Below are 18,370 nucleotides of genomic sequence, written 5' to 3' on the forward strand. Positions count from 1 at the left end.
AGACCAGTTATGAACCTTGAAATGGGTATGTTCTTCCGAAAACATAAGAAGAGCCTAGCTTATCTAGAGGCACCTATAAGTCTGCAGTACTTACTGCGTCTGATTCTACTCAGCCTCGAACAAAGTCCGAAAAATGATTGCGGCCCCACAAGGTCCATCTTTAAGCGCTCGCGCGCCAGTTCGCTGATGACCACGTCTCCTTTGATTCTGATACTCTCCATGGATGCCCATGAATGAATGTTGTACAGAGGAAAACCGAACTAAAATCTTTAATTTTTCTGTCGTAGCAGCTTACTAAACTCTGTCTGAATCAGTGAATTGACTAAAAGTTGTTTTCATTCCTGTCAGGCAGAATATGGAAAAGGCTAGACCGACGATAGGGAAAGGGATGTTAGATGAGCTGATATGAGTGGGCATGCTAACAGGCCATTTGTGTCGTCCGGGCATCTGCTACAAAATTAAGAATAGTGTTGTATCAAAGAAACGCTAGCCTAAAAAAGCAACTCGAGCTCTTCGTCTACGATAGGTAGCGTTGGTATCCGATGACGGAATTCACGGGGTGAAAGTTGACGAAAGTGTTTGATTGATTCTCGATGAATTGCTTTTCTATAATAGACTATATTTTTGTATAGTCGGTGTGATACAGCGCATGGTATACTATCAGTCCCAAGACAGTCAGTTCTAAATGCTCCAGATTTTCCACACAAAAAAAAGGTGAATATCGGTTAACCCCATTAAGTATGAATTTTTCGCTAGTGTTTTTCTGTTTTACATGCAATCCAAATTATTCGAACTTTTGTCGCCTTACTAATTTCTAAATTGAAGCTTTATCTATTTTCAGTAGTCAGTTTGTAATTTGTACATATGTTAAAGAAAATCAGTTTACCCGGGTTTTTCTTAATTTGAAAATGTGGAACCGGGGTTTTTTTTTTTTTAAATTGCTTCTTGGTCGACTGGCAATCCTGATTCCTTGATTTTTTTTTTTTTTAATTTCGTTTATAGAAATCGCGATAAATACCATAACTTTTGGTTCCAGTTTAGGATTAAGCATATTTTTAATTGTTTTTGCCTGCGGGCGCTCGTCGGCGTAGAATCGGTAATTTTCAGGCGCCCTTGGTTTATCCAAAAGAAAAAACTTTCATCCTCTAAAACGTAAACTTTCTTGATGTGAGTTTTGCAGTTGTTCTGTCAGTCCTGATGATTGTTTTTCTCCCTGAACCACAAATTCTCTGAATGCAACAAGTTTTGAGAATTCGATAGGTTGTCGAAAACGGGAACCGTTTTGTAATTATACAAAAGTTCTTTTATGTAAACATTCAATTCATATCCTCTTTACTTATTTTTTCAAAAATTTACTTTTTTACCTGCAAATGCCTCTTTTGTATTTTTAATGCCCATTGAAAGAATTCACTAACTATAAAGGAAAAAAGGTTCTTTCATTGCCACACAACTATGAAAAGAGATCTATCTATCTGAATTTTCACTCTTTCTCTTTTTGACAGAATATTCCCACTTATTCTGGATTCGCCGATGATTTACTCTTATGGGTGCAGGACAGTTTTCAAGTGACTGAAGAAGATATATTCGGACTGATCGATCCACGCCGCCCAATACGATGCACAGCAAATGGCATTTGCTTTCCCGATGATATCGGAATACTCTGTTGTCCCTTCTGAGCGAAAATAGTCGAAGGAACGTAAAAAATGGCTTTTGTTTTATATATGTATAAACAATTAGCTTTTAGCCGCAGCTCTGCTTTGAATTAAGTTCGGTTAAACATTATGATTTTAAATGTAACGAGAAAGAAAATAAATTATATATCCCAAAATAATAAATTTTATTCAAAAACTGACGCTTATTTCCTCCGGCCAGCTACTTTTTTTGGACAACCGTTTAATGATAAATACCTTTATTTGCACGTTTTTAATGACTAATAATTAATAACTTGAAAAAATTTAAATAATTAATTAATTTTAATTTTTTAATTAATATAATTATTTGATTACTTTCAATTATTTTTGATTATTTTCAATTATTTTTGATTATCTTCAATTATTTTTTGTTTTTGTTTTCAATTTTATGATTTATTTCAACTTGGGGAAAAATGCACAAGGAAAATAACAAAAACGCAAAAACTGCAAAAAACGACTGGTTGCTTTGTTATTTTATTTGCAAATTTTTTATAAAAATATTTATCATACTACAAACAAACTGCATACTCTACTATACTATCCAGCGGAGTTCCAAATTTTAGTAAAACTTAGGAAAACTCAACACTTTCGTCAATATACATACAAACAATACAATGAATTTGGTGTCTCAGTTATTCAATACTAACTTTTAAAAGTTTGCCTGCCAAACACAGCTTAGTCTATTTTGAAAAATAATCATTAAATAAAAAATAATCAAATGATTAAAAACAATCACATAATTAAAAATAATCCAACAATTTAAAATAAGCAAATAAAAAAAAATGATTTGAATAATTTTGATTACTTTATTATTTCTAATTATTTGATTATTTTTGATTATTTCATTATTTTTTAATAGCAATTGATCATGATTATTTTAGTTATAATTAATTATTAATTGCTGGGTTATGTAGGAAAATTAAAATAATCATTAAAATTAAAACATACAAAAAATTAATTTATTTAACTTAATCAGAATATATCAATTGAAATTTGGGAAAAATAAATTCATTATTCATGTACGAAGAGTCACTCAATCTAAATCAATGGTAAGAATAAGCGAAATTGCAGTTTAAGTAAAAAACAACCCACGAATTCACTGACAAATCCTCAAATCTCAAACTACACTCCCTCTCCAGGCTTGTAAAACGGGGTAAGGGACCAGTCACTAGGTAAGACCACTTTCTTTCTTTAGATACGCCACAAGGAAGTGAACCTTCGCACTCGAAATTTCTTTTTGTGTGCCGGTGTTATTAATTAAATTTAATTTTGACTCTTTATTGGGTGGCAACCCTACTTAAAAATATTTTATAAATTAAACTTCTTATTCCTCTTTAGATTGACATTCATATTGAGGACATTTTTTTAACGTATTAAAAAATGGGATTTTACTTTTTAACAGGTGGCAACCTAATTCGAAAATAAAGCTTTTTAAAACTTATTCATTCGGCACCTATATTTTAATACTTTACTTAACTTATTATAAACATTTTATTTGACTTTTTAAGTAGATAGCAGTCCAGTTAGGAGTGATTTCGTAATCAAGTTTTTTTTTTAATCTTGTTCATTTGGCATTTTTATTGTAAATTTTCGTTGCACTTATAACTTGAAGTAGAAATTAATTATTTATTGTGATCTCATTTAACTTGTCAATTGTCAATTCCTAAACTGGTGGCAAGCCCTTTTCAGATTTCAAATATATTGTGCAAATTGACACAGCTTTCGTAAAATATCGCTTCTTTGATACCCGCATTAAAATATCCTTATTAATTTGTTAACTTAATTGATTTTGAATTTCTAAACAGGTGGCAGCTCCCTTCATAAAATATTTTTGAAACACAGCTTTCTCTCTTGTTTGCTACTCAAATTAAAATATGTTGTTTAATTTGTTTAATAAATTGCGTTTAACTTTTTGAACAGGTGGCAACACTCTCAAATAATTTTTACGAAATAAATCTTTTTATACCCCATTTGTTTGATACCCACATTGTTGTGAGGTTATATTTTTTACTTGTTTATTAATCGAGCTTCACTTTTTAAACACGTGGCAACACCTTTAAAAATATTTTCGAAACTAATTTTTTTGAACCACTTTCGTTTGACATCCTCACTGTTGTACTCATAGTATTTTCTTTAACTGACAAATATATTTATTAGAACTTTCAAAAGAGGTGGCAACTCTCTTTAAAATATTCTATATATTATTCCGGGCCATAACCTATCTGTTTGCCAAAATTCATTAAAATGAGTCTAGCAGTTTACGCATGAAAGAGAAGCATACATACCAATTGATGAACTCAGCTTCTTTGTTTGATATAGCACAGGACAGGACACCACCAAATTTTTTTCTTTTTGTGTTAATTACATTCAGCATATATTTTATTGCGGTCCATTGCTAGTTAGCAACATTGTGCCGAAACAATCAATATTTTCGATAGCATTTAATGATTGATGCAATGGCTTTTTTCGAGCATGCTCGTTTGCCTTTTTTCACCCCAAAAACTCATTGAGTTATTTACGATACGTGCAAGTTGACTAACACATATGTACATACATACATATGTACCTCTTTGTTTATTATCGCTGATGCACTATTGACATCGTTGCGGTTCACCAGCGTCAAATGTCACCTGGCGTTCATTGTCGCAAATGTAAATGAAAATACTCCCTGCGGTGCACACACCTTTAGAGAAGGAAGGCCAGCCGTGCGCAGCCACATTATTTACGAGCTGTGTAAGTGCTGTGTGTGTGTGTGGCGTGAATTTGCATGCGAAATGTGTGTTGGTTGACGCTGCAAAAAAAAAAAAAAAAATAAAAAATTTTTCGAAAAAAAAAAAACGTGGTTTCCTGGAAAAAGAAAACAACTAAATTGCTTTTAAAGATAAATGTGTATGCAAGAAAAAAAAAAATTGCAACAAAATAATAGTCAACAAGCAAATTGTCAGTTGCATGTACATATGTACATAAATGCACAAATACAAACTTGAATGCAAATGATTATTTTATTACGTGTTGTGATGCAATGTTGTTTGTGTCAGGCGGAGCTCTGGGTAAATAAGTGGAATAAATTTAAATTTACTTTTTCAGTTAAATATGTAGTAGTTACTCAGGGTATGCAAAAGCGTATTAGCGACATTTTCTTTTTTATAGAGAGTTTTAATATTAAATTTTGATTAACGTCCATCCAAGCTCGGAGTTATAGCCACAGTTGACCGTTTTAGCTTTTCCAAGGTAATCAATGTGAAGGATTCCTTTTGTATCCTCACAAACTGTTTCCTTGACCTCTGTCCCCCTTGGTGAATGTTCGCTGGAATAATTCCACTGATTTGACTGTTCCTTAGCCTCTGGTGTATTGTGATGGATCCATGTTTAATCTATGGGTACGAAGTGGTCCCATACTCATTTGGATTGCGGTTCAATCTTGCCTAACACTTATTAGAAATGGCCGAGTGCCAGCAATGGCGAGAGAGAGAGATAGTTAAATTATGCAACGGCTAGTGCTTGGTGAACTCACGAATTTCAGATGTTTCCATTAACGTCAAAAATTTACGTAGCTCGGCGAAAAATTTGATAGTTATTAGAACGGAAACATTGGCTTTTCAAACTGCCAAGGGAATCTTTAGGACTTTATTGCCATAGCTGCATGTAAGACGACGAGGTGGACTCAGCAATTGCTTTAGAACACTAAGACTTCTGTCCATGATCTCTCAAAACTTACTACGAAATTTCTGGATCAGAAAAGGACTGCTTTCGGGACTTTCTTGAATTTTTGTCTCTCTTTTCCAAAATTGTAATCACATTAGAGCAGTCCGTAAATACGTAACTGTCCCATTACAATCTCATTTAGAGTTACCTAACCATATCAAATTTAAAGCCGCCACTTAAGTTCTAACCAAACTCACTCACTTTCCTGTTAAATAAATGTCTAAAAAGTGCGTGAAGTAGTCGCATGTCGAACGCAGTAGGCAACGTTGTTAATAAAATATTAAAGCCGACAGCTAGCCGACACAATGACAGCACATCAAATAAACAACGTAGCCAAGCAGTTTGAGACCGACAGTCCACTTGTCATTTTCAAATAGTTAGCGGTTGATTTACGCACAAAAATACAAAGTTACAGATAAACGTTGGTACGTGCATACACATCCACACATATATATATTTATACGTACATTAGACCGTACCAGAACAAAAAAGTTCGCCGTACACCTTCGTATCTAAGCAGAAGTTGTAGTGATGAGGAAAGGAAGAAACAGTCGAGGTCTTCTTCTGCAGTTGCCCGTCTTTGGTCATGAGCAGCGCAGGCTATATTGGTACTCCTTTACTCTTATACGGAACTATGCGATTTAGGAATAATACGCTTCATAAGACCATCAAAATGGTTCTTTAGAAAATAGTGACGGTGGTTCCTGTGTTTGGCAGTGGTATAACAATGGGCACGCAAGGTCTAAGTGAGTTAGTTATTTGAACTGACCGTCACACCAAGCTAACCCCACTTAAAAAGTGAATTTCACCAAAAAACTTTAAATTTTTGCTGATTTAACTTAAAATTTAAATTTAAATTTCGCCCAGTTAAATGTAAAAAAAATACCCCCAAATTTTTTTTCCGCCCAAACATTTTTTTTTTCGAAATCGCTTTACAAACATAAGTTAGACTAAGGGTGTGTTCTTCACAGAATGCCGAGTGGCGCCGAGCCACGCAAGAAAAAGCAGAGCGCGGCTGCTGGTGTTCCCACTGAACGAAATGGACCGGAGCTTTTTCCATGGCATCGGTCATAGAGATATCCCAAAACTTACCCTCAATGAACAGCGCCTAAGATATTTGTTTAATTTGTTGAAATTGCTTCAATGAAAATTAGATTTACATTTAATTATTATGATGAAAAAAATAAAATAAAAAATTTTTTAATCCAAAAGTGCTTTACCTTCAGCTCCAAAACGCTTCTAGAAACGCTTGCCGTATGACCACTTTCGTATAGCTGCAGTAATTTGAAAGCACGGCACAGCGCACGTCGCTTCCTGTGTGAACGCACCCTAAGTGTTCAACAACGAATTTTTTTTGTTTGCTTGTAAAGTGGTGCGCGCTCTAATGTACATACACACGTATAAGTTCACGCATTCATGTTGTCTAAAACTTTCTGACATCCATTAACCTTAAGCGAATGCCAAACATTAATGTAGACAAATGAAGTTTAAGTGTTGCAAGAGGTTGTTAACAAACGAGAGCAAACCCCTCTCCCCCCCTCCCAAAAAAAAAAAACAATAAAAAAGGAAAGGCGAAAGGCTAGTCAAAAGCTGTCGATGGAAAAACAAAAATCCTCGTTCGATTTTGTATGTATGTAGTGGTAAAGCAGTTAAGCGGCGCTGTTGAGATAAAAACCAACTGTTGTCTGGCATTTAAGGGCGCACACCATTAAAAGAGGAGCAAATAAAAAAAAAAAAAACTGCCAGTGCACTAATGTATACAAATATATACACACTTATATAAGTATATATATTTATCGGTCGTGCGGCTATTGAGAGACATAGGGTCTTACCCTTTTCTGTGCAAACAGACACGTACACATGTGTCACACGCATGCACGCTTATGCAGACATTGACCTTTTTTTTTTGTTTTGGGAGGACAAAAGTAGATCTTTTAAGGTTAACCTTTTTTTTGTTGCAAATGTTTTATATTGTTTTGCTTGAAAGTGCAAAATGTTTCAACTCGCTTGAGCGTATGCATTTTTCTATAGTGGCTTTTAGTAATCCAATATAAATATTATGCTCACGCTTACTTTGTCTTTGAGCTGATGCCTAGGCATGGAGTATTCATAAAAGGTATGTGCCACAAGCAAACACTCCCGGCGTATACGTACCTAATATTTAAAAGACATTTTTTGTATGCTTCCTTAATATGCCTGAATGTTTGCATTTTAAGCTCAATTGCTTTTTGAATTTTTTTTACTAGATTCTTCAATGTGGCAAGGCAGTTTTGCTTATTTACTTTTGGGCAAAAAGTAAACAGAGCAAATGCTTTTTGTATATTTTTGTCGTTATCCTTTAAGCATACATATGTATGTATATGGAAATATGTATGTATGTACCTCCAGAACAGAGCTGTGTCGCTGCGCATTAAGCAATTCTCTGCTGACATTTTTAGGTCCACCTCCCCCCCTCCCGTTTGCTGGGTTTTTGCTCTTTAAGCTCGTTTAGTTATTGTATTTTGTTTTTGTGGTTTTTGAGTGTCGGTTGCTGCTTTGAAAGCTTGTTGGTTTTCAGTTTAAACTGCATTTGTAGCGTTTTTGTATGAGTGCTGTTAGCATGTTGACATGAGATTTTAATCTTTGACAAGATTTATAATATTTGATTTGTGCATGTCTTAACTTAAACTTTTAACAAGAATGTTAAGCCTTTACACCCACCTACTATATGTATTTAATTGCAAATTTTTCCAAGATTAAATTTTGGTAAGGTCGTGCAGCTTCTTAAATGAATTAAAAACTCAAAAACCGCTCGAATGATTTTGTTTTTGTTTTCTGTAATCAAAAACTCAAGATTTTTCCTTTCATTTGGTATAATGGGTAGTATTGGTTGATATCTTCTGATTATGTTTGTTTGTTTCAAGTATATGGGCGTAAATAATTTTCCATACAAAATCACTTCGTCATCATTCTGCGAACGCGTGCATGCGCTGGAAGTGATAGGAGGAGACAAAAAGTATGTGTGTGTGTAGGTATTTCGGCTTTTGAATAACCGATGGAGCAATATTTACAAAAGGAAAAGGTGAAGGGGAATATGTTGATGAAGAACATGATAAACATGAAAGTAAAAACAAAGAAAAATATTAGGATGAGAATACCAATAAATGTAAAGATGAAGATAAAGGTAGAAAGATTAAAATAAAGGTAATTATAGAGATATAGTATATAGACAGAGACTCAATCTGGGGTCTATTTCGCGGTTTTAAAGATTTTCGGAATTCTCCGGAGTAATTGATATAATAATTGATATTTTATTGGTTTTGTTATCGATATTTTTATCGATTTTGTTATCGAAATTTTATTGATAGTGTTATTGATTTTTCTATCGATATTTTCGGAACTTATAAATATAATAAACGATATTTTTTATCGACTTTGTTATCGATATTTGAATCGAGTTTGTTATCGATTTTTTTTAAAGATTTTTAATCGATTTTGTTATCGCCATTTTTATCGATTTTGTTGTCGATGTTTTTATCGATTTTGTTATCGATACTATTGTCGATTTTTTATCGATTTTGCTATCGATATTATTAACGATTTTTTTATCGATTTTGTTATAGATATTTTTTTCTTAGTTGTGCTTTCAGTTTTGACAGTACTCTTAACGATACCACGAATTCTACGTTTAAATTTAGCGGCTGTGCTACCGATACAGCCTGCAGATCAAGACGAAGGCGCTGGACTGTTCCTTTTTATTTCCCGTCGATGAACAGATGCTTGTTTAAACAGGATAGCTAGACTGAAGCGAAATTTCTGAGCTCTGCGTTGTGACCGACGTTAAAATTCACTTGCGGTGGTTGATTTGAATCGATGTTGACTCCTCGGCTTACGGATGAGCAACGTAATCAGCATGAAAATTTGGAATTATCGGGGTCGCCTGGAGTTTCTCAAGCCAAACCTGGATGATCCTGCAATCAAGCTCACAGACATCATACCACCGAAATTATCGTTCAACCAGCCCTACAAGAATTCCTGAAAGCGAATACTACTGTGAGGTGTTAGACAAAAGGCTCGGGTAGGTGTTCTTGGATCAAGGTTACAGAAAAGACTGCCAATAGGCACATACTCAACCATATTCACAGCGGAAGTCTTCGTAATTGAAGTCTGTGCTCGGGAATATCTTCACGGAAGGACAAATGTGGCCGGAATAAATTTATGTCGGATAGTCAGGTAGTATAGAATGGCACTAAGGCTTGAGTACAATTGTACAACTCTTTTAAACTGGCTAAAAGCCCACAATAGAGTAACGCTGTGAACACAAAGGCTTGAAAGTCAACGAAAGCAGCCCAAACAGCAGCTTACATTTTACCGAGCCCTTCTGCCATAAATCTAAAGAAAACACTGCACAACAACTTAGGAGCTGAGAAGAATCTCAGATAACTGCCAACTGGTGGAAGTCAAAGGGAAAGGCACAATCAAAGAAACTCATTTTTCTCTCCGAGACGGACAGCGATTCTGACCAACGCTGCGCTAAATTTTCGTCGCCAAAATTCTCTACAACAAAAAAAGTAACAGATGCAATGTGTAATCAGCCAAATTTGGCAGAATGAGGGGCATTTAACTAGTTGGTGCATGTTGTTAGGGCGCCTGCTATTCTTTGTAGATTTTTAGCTAACAAAAATAGCGATAGCGAGTATTGGAATCTGTATGCTGTAGAAAATTTGTGACTGGGTCTGTAGTTTATTGATATAAAGCAAGGCGGTAATTAAAAAAAAACAAATACTGAAATTATTTTCACTTGGGCTTTTGATGTGCAAACAAAATTGCACGGGCATAATTGCATGCATAAACCAAGACGAATTCAGGAGTAGAACACATGAAAATAAATCTAATCAGCTGTTCGACCAATGCTGCTCATTTTCAAGACTATTTCGGGAATAGTTCGGGACTTTTTCGGAATAATTTCGCGGTCAGTTCAGTACTAGTTCAGGATTCGCGACAAGTTCGAAACAATTCCTAGACCAGTGCGATACTAGTTCAAGACTTTTTTCGGTATAGTTCGGGACCACTTTGGGCCTAGTTCGGGCCTAGTTCAGGGTTTAGTACGAGACTAGTTCAAGACTTTTTCGGGATCATTTCAGAAATTGTTCGGGCTTATTCGGAACAGATATGCTAACACATAAAATTTCTTTCGTATTAACAATTCCTTTTGTTATAGAATGTCTTTCTTATATAGGTATTACTTATGTGAATACATACATATATATATACGTATTTGCACGAGTTTACTTACAATTATCTACTCTACACGTGTGTATCCTATTTTGTAAAGTTTTGCATCACCATGATATTGTATGCGGCTATTTACACACATCAAGATATGAACTACATACATCTCTGAAGCTACATACCTATTTCGCTCACACTTCACAAGACATCTGGATGGATACCTACTCACATACATACATACATACCTAGGTATGAGTACAACAATGCGTATGCTATCACTTTAATTTATTTATTGCATAATCAACATAATCGTATCTAGTGATGACAGCGCGGTTTTACCTGATATCAAAAGTAAGCTAGTAAATAGAAAAGCAACGGTGCATATAACCCCCAAACAGACATTCAACACTCAATCGACAAACCAAAGCTGCATCTACATAGTTCTACCACATATTGGGAGGACGATCAGAAAATACAACGAAAGCAACAAACTGTTGTGGCAAAACAGGCATCAGGCACTTTTGTGATTAGGGATAATGATAATATGAGTACTCATATGATACTCAGCTGTCTTGTAGGGTATTTATGAACCTACAAATGTACATATGTATGTATGTATGCCTGTATACTTATGAGGGTTTGCATTTAAATAGATGCGTACCCTACAAGACAGCTGAGTATCATATGAGTACTCATATTATCATTACTCCTAATCACAAAAGTGCTTATCAAAGTCCTCATTTTCGTTCAGGCCATGGGAAAAATTTGAGTACTTTCCCCTCAATGTTGTCATCAGAAAGTCCTCAGTACTAATAGTCAAACTACTCATTTATGCCGTACTACAAAAACAAAAGTGTAAATGTGTGAGAATTTTTGCCTAAAGTGCTCAGCAATGTCTTGTAGGGTATATTTACTACTGCGGTGCGTCAGCTTACATCTGACTACACCTCACTTGCATTTAATGTACATCCGGCGGCACAGCCTCGTACATACATACGTACATACACACTCACTGGGTATTTGTGCTGGTATTTGCTGCGTCACACTTTGCTTTTTGTTGTTATTTGGGTGCCTGCAAGTGTGGCATGTGAATGTCTGAAATGAAATCACGTATACTTGTGGCTCTCCATGCTATTCCTTTTGGCTACAGACAATATTCAGTGTTGGTCATGTGATACGAGTAAGCTAAGAAATATAAATATTTTTACATACCCAAACATACATACCCAAACACACATAAACAGTGTAGACATATGTGTTTATACCTTTCATCCTTAAAGGCATAGATGTAGAAACAATAAACTCTACAATTTGTGTTAAAAAGTTAATGCGTAGTTATGAAGTTTTATATAATCGCTTCTAAAATTAAGTTTTTTGGCCAAATTCCATTGCGGTGTTTTATTACACTATTTAGCATCTTCAAACTTATTTTATGTTTCCTCATGAGATTAAACGAATTCCAGGTTTATAATGAGGTTTTCACTTTCTATTATTATTTATATTTGTGATCTTCTTTTATCGCTTTCCCTTGTTTATTCGTATAGTTATGGTATTATAATATTCCAATTACATAAATTCTGGTTTACCTTGCCTTTAATCTGCCGAAACTAAAAAAACGCTTTAACTTAGAAGATAAGAAATTCTCAACACTAAAAAGAAGGTTTTTATTTAGTTGCGTATACACAGAACATATGTACTATGTTCATTAGGGTGGTTCAAAAATACCAGACGCAGTTACGCGGACGAGATGAGAATGTTACTCATACGCCATGTATGTACATATGTACGTACGTTTGATTTCAACTTTTCCGTGATAAATGGTAGATAAAGTGTGGAGCCGCCACACAGTGGTACTTCGGCGGCAAAAATAAAAATTTTAATATTAAATTTTTAGAATAAAAAAAAAAATTCATTATAACTTCGTACCACAGTTGGAAGTAGTGTACTAAATTTTCAGTTTACACTAGTACCTAATCATAGAGCAAAATTTTTCTTACTACTCTTGGTGTTTAGTGGTGAATTGCAAAATATCAGTCCCACTATACAAAAGTGATAGTGAAAAAAAATCCACTAAAAGTAACAATCGAATAGTGAAAAGAAAAATTTCTGCATCCAAGTGATACATTTTTTTCTTCACTAAAATTGATATTAAAATAAAAATCTAACACTAATGATAGTGGAGCACATAAACTTTTCATTAAATTGAAAAACTAAGTTAACACTTTATTGCATATTATAATTTTTTGCTGCAGCATTTACATATGTACTTCGCATTACTCGCGAGATAAGGATCGAAACTCGCCACCTATTTGTCGACTTTAAAGCCGCTTTCGACAGCACTAAAAGGAGTTGCCTATAGGCCGCTATGTCTGAATATGGCATCCCCGCCAAACTGCTACGGCTGTGTAAACCGACGTTGAGCAATACCACCAGTGGCTCTTGGAGTATGTATTCGAGAGAAAGATTTTGCGGAAGATCTACGGGCCTTTACGCATTAGCGATGGCGAGTATTGCAGACGATGGAACGATTAGCTGTATGAGCTTTACAACGACATGGACATATAGTGTAGCGAATTAAAATTCAGCGGCACCGCTGGCTTGACCATGTTGTTCGAATGGACACCGACGCTCCAGCTCAAAGAGTATTCAACTCGGAACCCGCTGGTGGTAGCAGAGGAAGAGGGAGGCGCCCACTGAGATGGAAAGACCAGGTGGAGAAAGACTTGGCTTCACTTGGCGTTCCCAATTGCCGTCTGTTGGCGTGCTTTGTTGAACTCGGCCAAAATCGTTTAGGTGTTCACAGCGCCAAATAAGAAGAAGAAGAAAAAATTAAATGAATTAAAAATTTATTGTTTCTTTAAAAAAACAACAAAACCCAGAAATTAAATAAAAAATAAATAAAAAAATGCATCTAAAAATTAAATTAAATTAAAAAACTTATATTTTTTCTTTCTAAAACAACAACAAAATTTTATTAAGCTTGGGGCCTTCATGAGTTTATTTATGAGATCCTTGATGCACCCAGTCGTTCCCGCTATGCTTGGTCCTAAAATTGGTTCCAGTCCAATTGGACGCTCCAGAGAGCCGCAGTTCGCCAATTCATCAGCCTGTTCGTTACCTTGAACACCGTAGTCTCCTGGCACCCACACTAGCTTATTCTTCCAACTGACATTGCTGGACTATCTTTGAAGAGGTGCGAGCGGTTTCGAAGGCCTTTAGAGCAGCTTGGCTTTCAATGCAGATCCTGATTTTATGTCCGCGCCACCTTTCGCCAGTCCAGTCCAGTCCAGTCTGTCACTTTCACTATTGCAAAGACTTCCGATTGAAAGACTGTTGCCAGTGCACCCGAAGGCGTAAAGCATCTGAAGTTACCGTCCAGTTGACATCCAGCTCCAAACCTTTTCCAGTTTTTGAGCCATCAGTATAGAAAGTTTTCAACGAGATTCCCAAGTGTGGCTGAATATGTCCAGACTCCAGGTATCAGATTGTCATTAGGTGCCAAGAGCTTTCTGCCCAAATAGCTACAAAACACTTTTAACTGTCTTAGCCAGAATTACACTGCAAAAGTAGTTTTAAATTAGTTCGCCAAATTTTTGGAGACCTAACGCAATCAGATGTATTGGGGCATTTAGATTCCTTCACAAATTAACAAACTTTGCTTGGAAAATTTCTTGTGTTTGTCGTCAACTTAAGTTTAAAATGAGCCACCTTCTTTGCTACAATCGATTTTGCAACGAAATCTCTGTCACAGGCCAACAGAAATTTACAACTACAACCAGCATATAGTCTACGCATATTTCTGAGTTTAAGAGGAAGGGTCAGCAATACCAGCTAAACATTTTCCTACTATACTTTCAATAGGGATGAGTGGAGAAAATGTGGCATCAATAATTTCATGCTCACTTACCAGCATAACCTGACATAAAAAGTCTCAAACACACAAACACAAACACAGCAACCACCACAACAGCAGCCATCGATACAAATTTGAACCGCAAATAGACCTTGAGTGTGGCAGTAAAAATAACTAAGCAGCTGTCATAGGCAAATGGGGAATTGTTGTGGACCTAAGTTGGACTGGTTGTCGTGGCGAATTGGCAACCTTTGGTTTTTCCTACCTGCAAAAGCTGCTGGTGCTGTGCGTTGAAGCAAAATTTGTATGCCTAAGTGAGTCAGCAAATTTTACAGGCTATTTTACGCAATCAGTAAACGACCTATAACCATCAACATCAGCGCCAGAATACGAGCAGAAATCATACGGATAGCAACAGCTAGAATATACTGGGCATTCAGTATTTGGCTTTATATGTGTGCGTGCCAGTACAATACCTTTGCATTTATAGTAGTTAGGCAGTAAAGTTTAGGCAACCTGTGAATATATAAGCAGCTAAAGTGACCTAAACATCCCAACTAGGCGTGAAGAGCATATCTCAAAGCAGCCACTATCGGGTGGCAAGGGAATTCTTCGTGAAGATAAAAGACTGAAAGGTAATTCAAAGTCGAGGTGGTGAACTCTGCAATGATTTTATTTATTTTTATTATGACACCTTTTGCAGGGGTGGACTACATATAGCAGCCAGCATGTGCTGCGAAGGCAATTGCCAGAAGAAATATAAATGTTTGTCATGGCACTAATAAATAAATGGAATATTGGGTTGAGTGGTAATGAATGTACCGTAATAAAATAAAGTTTAGATTTGGGAGGCGAAATCCTGTGGAAGATGTACGGTTAAGGCAGGCTGGACCGCCTAAAAGTATGTACCTAATACAATTAAAATATTTTCATCGGTTAACTGACAGTCATTTAGGCGCAGCGTGCCCATTTACAGGCACTTCTCAATGTGTCCCTGAAGTAAAGTTTATTATTGAATGGTTGGGAAATTTACGTAATGCCAAACCAGTTTAGTTAGAAGCAGACATTGGCTATTCATTGGCTACTTAGACACGCAATTAACATACTTTTTGGCATTTACGCGTGACTGCGCTGCAATGTTGGCAAACAAAACGTTTTTTTTTGGTATTTTTTTCATTAACACCAAGCACGAAATTCTTTTTTTTTTTTTAAATAACTTGTATATAGCTTAATAAAAATCCTTTGTGGAAAACAGAAAATTAATAAAGTCGTTTATGAAAAATAAAATTTACTAATAATAATTAGGCTAACAACAAGCTTTTCTAACTAATTTGCTAGCAAATTAAAATCCATTTTAATTTAAATGAAAATCTCTAAAGTATTATTTTACACACGCACTTGCACGCTCGCATACTCACCAAACATAAAAACCTAATTCCTTTTACGTATATACAGTGGAGGCCACAAAATTGAGTAACCTTTTTTTTACAAGTTCTGACCATTTATTTTTCCTTCATTTATTTTTCAATATAGTTTATACCACAACGAAAACCAATTAACTCAGTGTTTCAAATCTTGTGCAAAAATTTATGAGGGGTCCTTATTAGAGTAACAGAAGCCAAATCAAAAATTTTTAGAATTTTTGCCTGTCTGTCTGTATGTTTGTACACGCATCACTCGAAAACTTATGTATGGAATTGACGGCAGTTTTCACCGATGTGTTGCTAGAGATCTTACTTAATACTTAAAATATAGAAAGAAACAAATTAGAGAGTTGCCACCTGTTTGAAAATAGCAGTTTAAGTAAATTGATAAGATAAAGTAGATATTGCAATATGGCCGTCAAGAGAAAGAGTTAAGAAGGCTTACAGCGGAACATACTTTTGTTGTTGAAAATTGCCACCTGTTTGAACATTTTAATTTAATTTAAGTGACAAGATAAATTGAATAGTGCAATATGGGTATCAAACTGTAGTGATTTAGGAAAGTTTACTGCTACAAATATGTTTGAGTAGGGTTGCCACCTGTTTGAAAAATTTTATTCATTTAAATTGGTAAAAAGTATTTCAATAAGGCTAATAAAAAGCGCAATAATACTTTTAAGGCGCAGTGAAGCACGCCTGGTATATACTAGTTCAAAATAATTTTTGAATGATTTTATTTGTTTAATTTTCTTTTTACAAAAATATAGTTTATATGACAACGAAAACCAAGTAGCTGAGAGTTTGAAATCTTGTACAAAGTTTAAAAAAATCGGCAAATTCTAAATTTTTTTTTTCAAAATTTCAAACTTTTTAATCATTAATCGCCTTGATTTCTGAGATTTTTTTTTGCCGTGCGTATTGTGCATTTTCTTCCATATGAAAAAATTTTCGGACATACTTTGCATGGAAGAAAATGGGCAACACTGTCTGCGAAAGAAATTATCAAAATTCGAAGCGAATTCATAGCCGCTTAAAACTTTTGAAACAAATACAAAATTAAAGGATTGTATAATTGTAACTCGAATTTTTTTCGGATATTCCGATTAAAAAGTATGAAATTTTGCACCCCAGTTGAAATTTTGAATTGCATGGTTTTTGTGATATTATAAACTATATTTTTATAGAATGATATATAAAAAATAAACAAAGAAGAAGCAAATAAACACAAATTTTAAAGAAGTAATATCACTAATTATGTAGCCACCATCGTAAATATATCTGTTTGCCAAAACGCAAATATTTCAAATATTCAAACCGGAAACCCCAATTAAAATATCAATTTTGTTGAGATTAAAAGCGACCACGCTGGTCGTCGATCAGCCCAAAGCAAAACGTATGGCAACCCCCACCAACAAATTAGGCATCAAGTTATCTGTCTGCCTGCTATTTGGCATTCAGCTGGCCTGGCGGCATAGCGTATACGGTCTTCGTTTGCATGAACTCGTTTTAGATTTTATTCAACACAATTCCATACCTACATACATACATACATACATTCATTTATACCAACGAGTACTTTCTCCAAAAATTCGGCCGCCAGCACTTCTTCCGGCTTTCGTTTATTCATTCTATTACGCATTCCATTTGCATGACATGGCTAGTGTTCGTTTGACTTGTTTGTCATTTGTTGTACTACCCAGAAATTTTAGTAATTTAAGTTTGTGAAATTCAATTTTGTACAAAGTCTACAAGCGCAGACTCGCCACAAAGCTACAAACATACTTAATTGAAACTTTTGAAGTTGCGGGTAATTTGGATGAATTGATGACAAGTTAAAGAAAGTTAAAGAAAGGACAGAGGAGTTTTTTTTAAGTAAACGTTATTAAGTTTATATTTGGAACTAATGTTTTGAATGTCTTAACGCATTAATTTCTTACACACACAATGGTGCAACAGATGGATTTAATCTGACATTCACGGCACCTTTTCTCACTTAGCGATTTTTAGTAATAAGTCGACTCCAGCGCCACCTGGCAAATTTCGGTTAAATCCAGACACCCATTTAGGGGGATTTCACTCACAAATAAATCCACACAACATAGCTAAAAGTCGGTATGTTTGTAGGCCCCAACACCAAGCTCCAGTACTCAACTATGAACACTGCCAGAGGTACGTAGTATGAAAAATTTGATTTGTATGGGATGTGCTACGCCCCCTTTTACAATAGTCCAACATTTTCTTCAAGAGTATGCAAATTATTTCATATATAGCCATACAAAGTTCCAGTATTTTACTATTAACACCTTCAGAGATATGCAGTAAGAAAAATTCGGTTTGTATTGGAGATGCCACGCCCCCTTAATATATCGACATTTTTTTAAGCCTATAACTATCCTTGGGACGTGTGCATCAAGTGTCCGAAATTTCAAAAAAATCGGTTGAGGTGTTTTTGGGCTTTGCGAACACAAAAAAAACGGCTTGAGGAA

The 18,370-nt window shown here is 35.2% G+C and overlaps 1 protein-coding gene across 2 annotated transcripts in view; it reads left to right on the plus strand.

Annotated features, from left to right (window-relative positions):
* Positions 1–1,766, plus strand: part of LOC118746785 — a 253,271-nt gene extending 251,505 nt beyond the window's left edge. For both annotated transcript variants that reach the window (XM_036480696.1, XM_036480695.1), the window contains one exon: positions 1,503–1,766. In XM_036480696.1, coding sequence (XP_036336589.1) covers positions 1,503–1,676 — 174 coding nt within the window. In that variant the 3' untranslated portion in view covers positions 1,677–1,766. The remainder of the gene's footprint in view (positions 1–1,502) is intronic.
* Positions 1,767–18,370: the final 16,604 nt, after the last annotated feature.

Source organism: Rhagoletis pomonella, unplaced genomic scaffold (assembly GCF_013731165.1).
Source record: "Rhagoletis pomonella isolate Grant_MI unplaced genomic scaffold, Rhpom_1.0 Rhpom_scaffold_00011, whole genome shotgun sequence".
In the NCBI taxonomy this organism is placed as follows: domain Eukaryota; kingdom Metazoa; phylum Arthropoda; class Insecta; order Diptera; family Tephritidae; genus Rhagoletis; species Rhagoletis pomonella.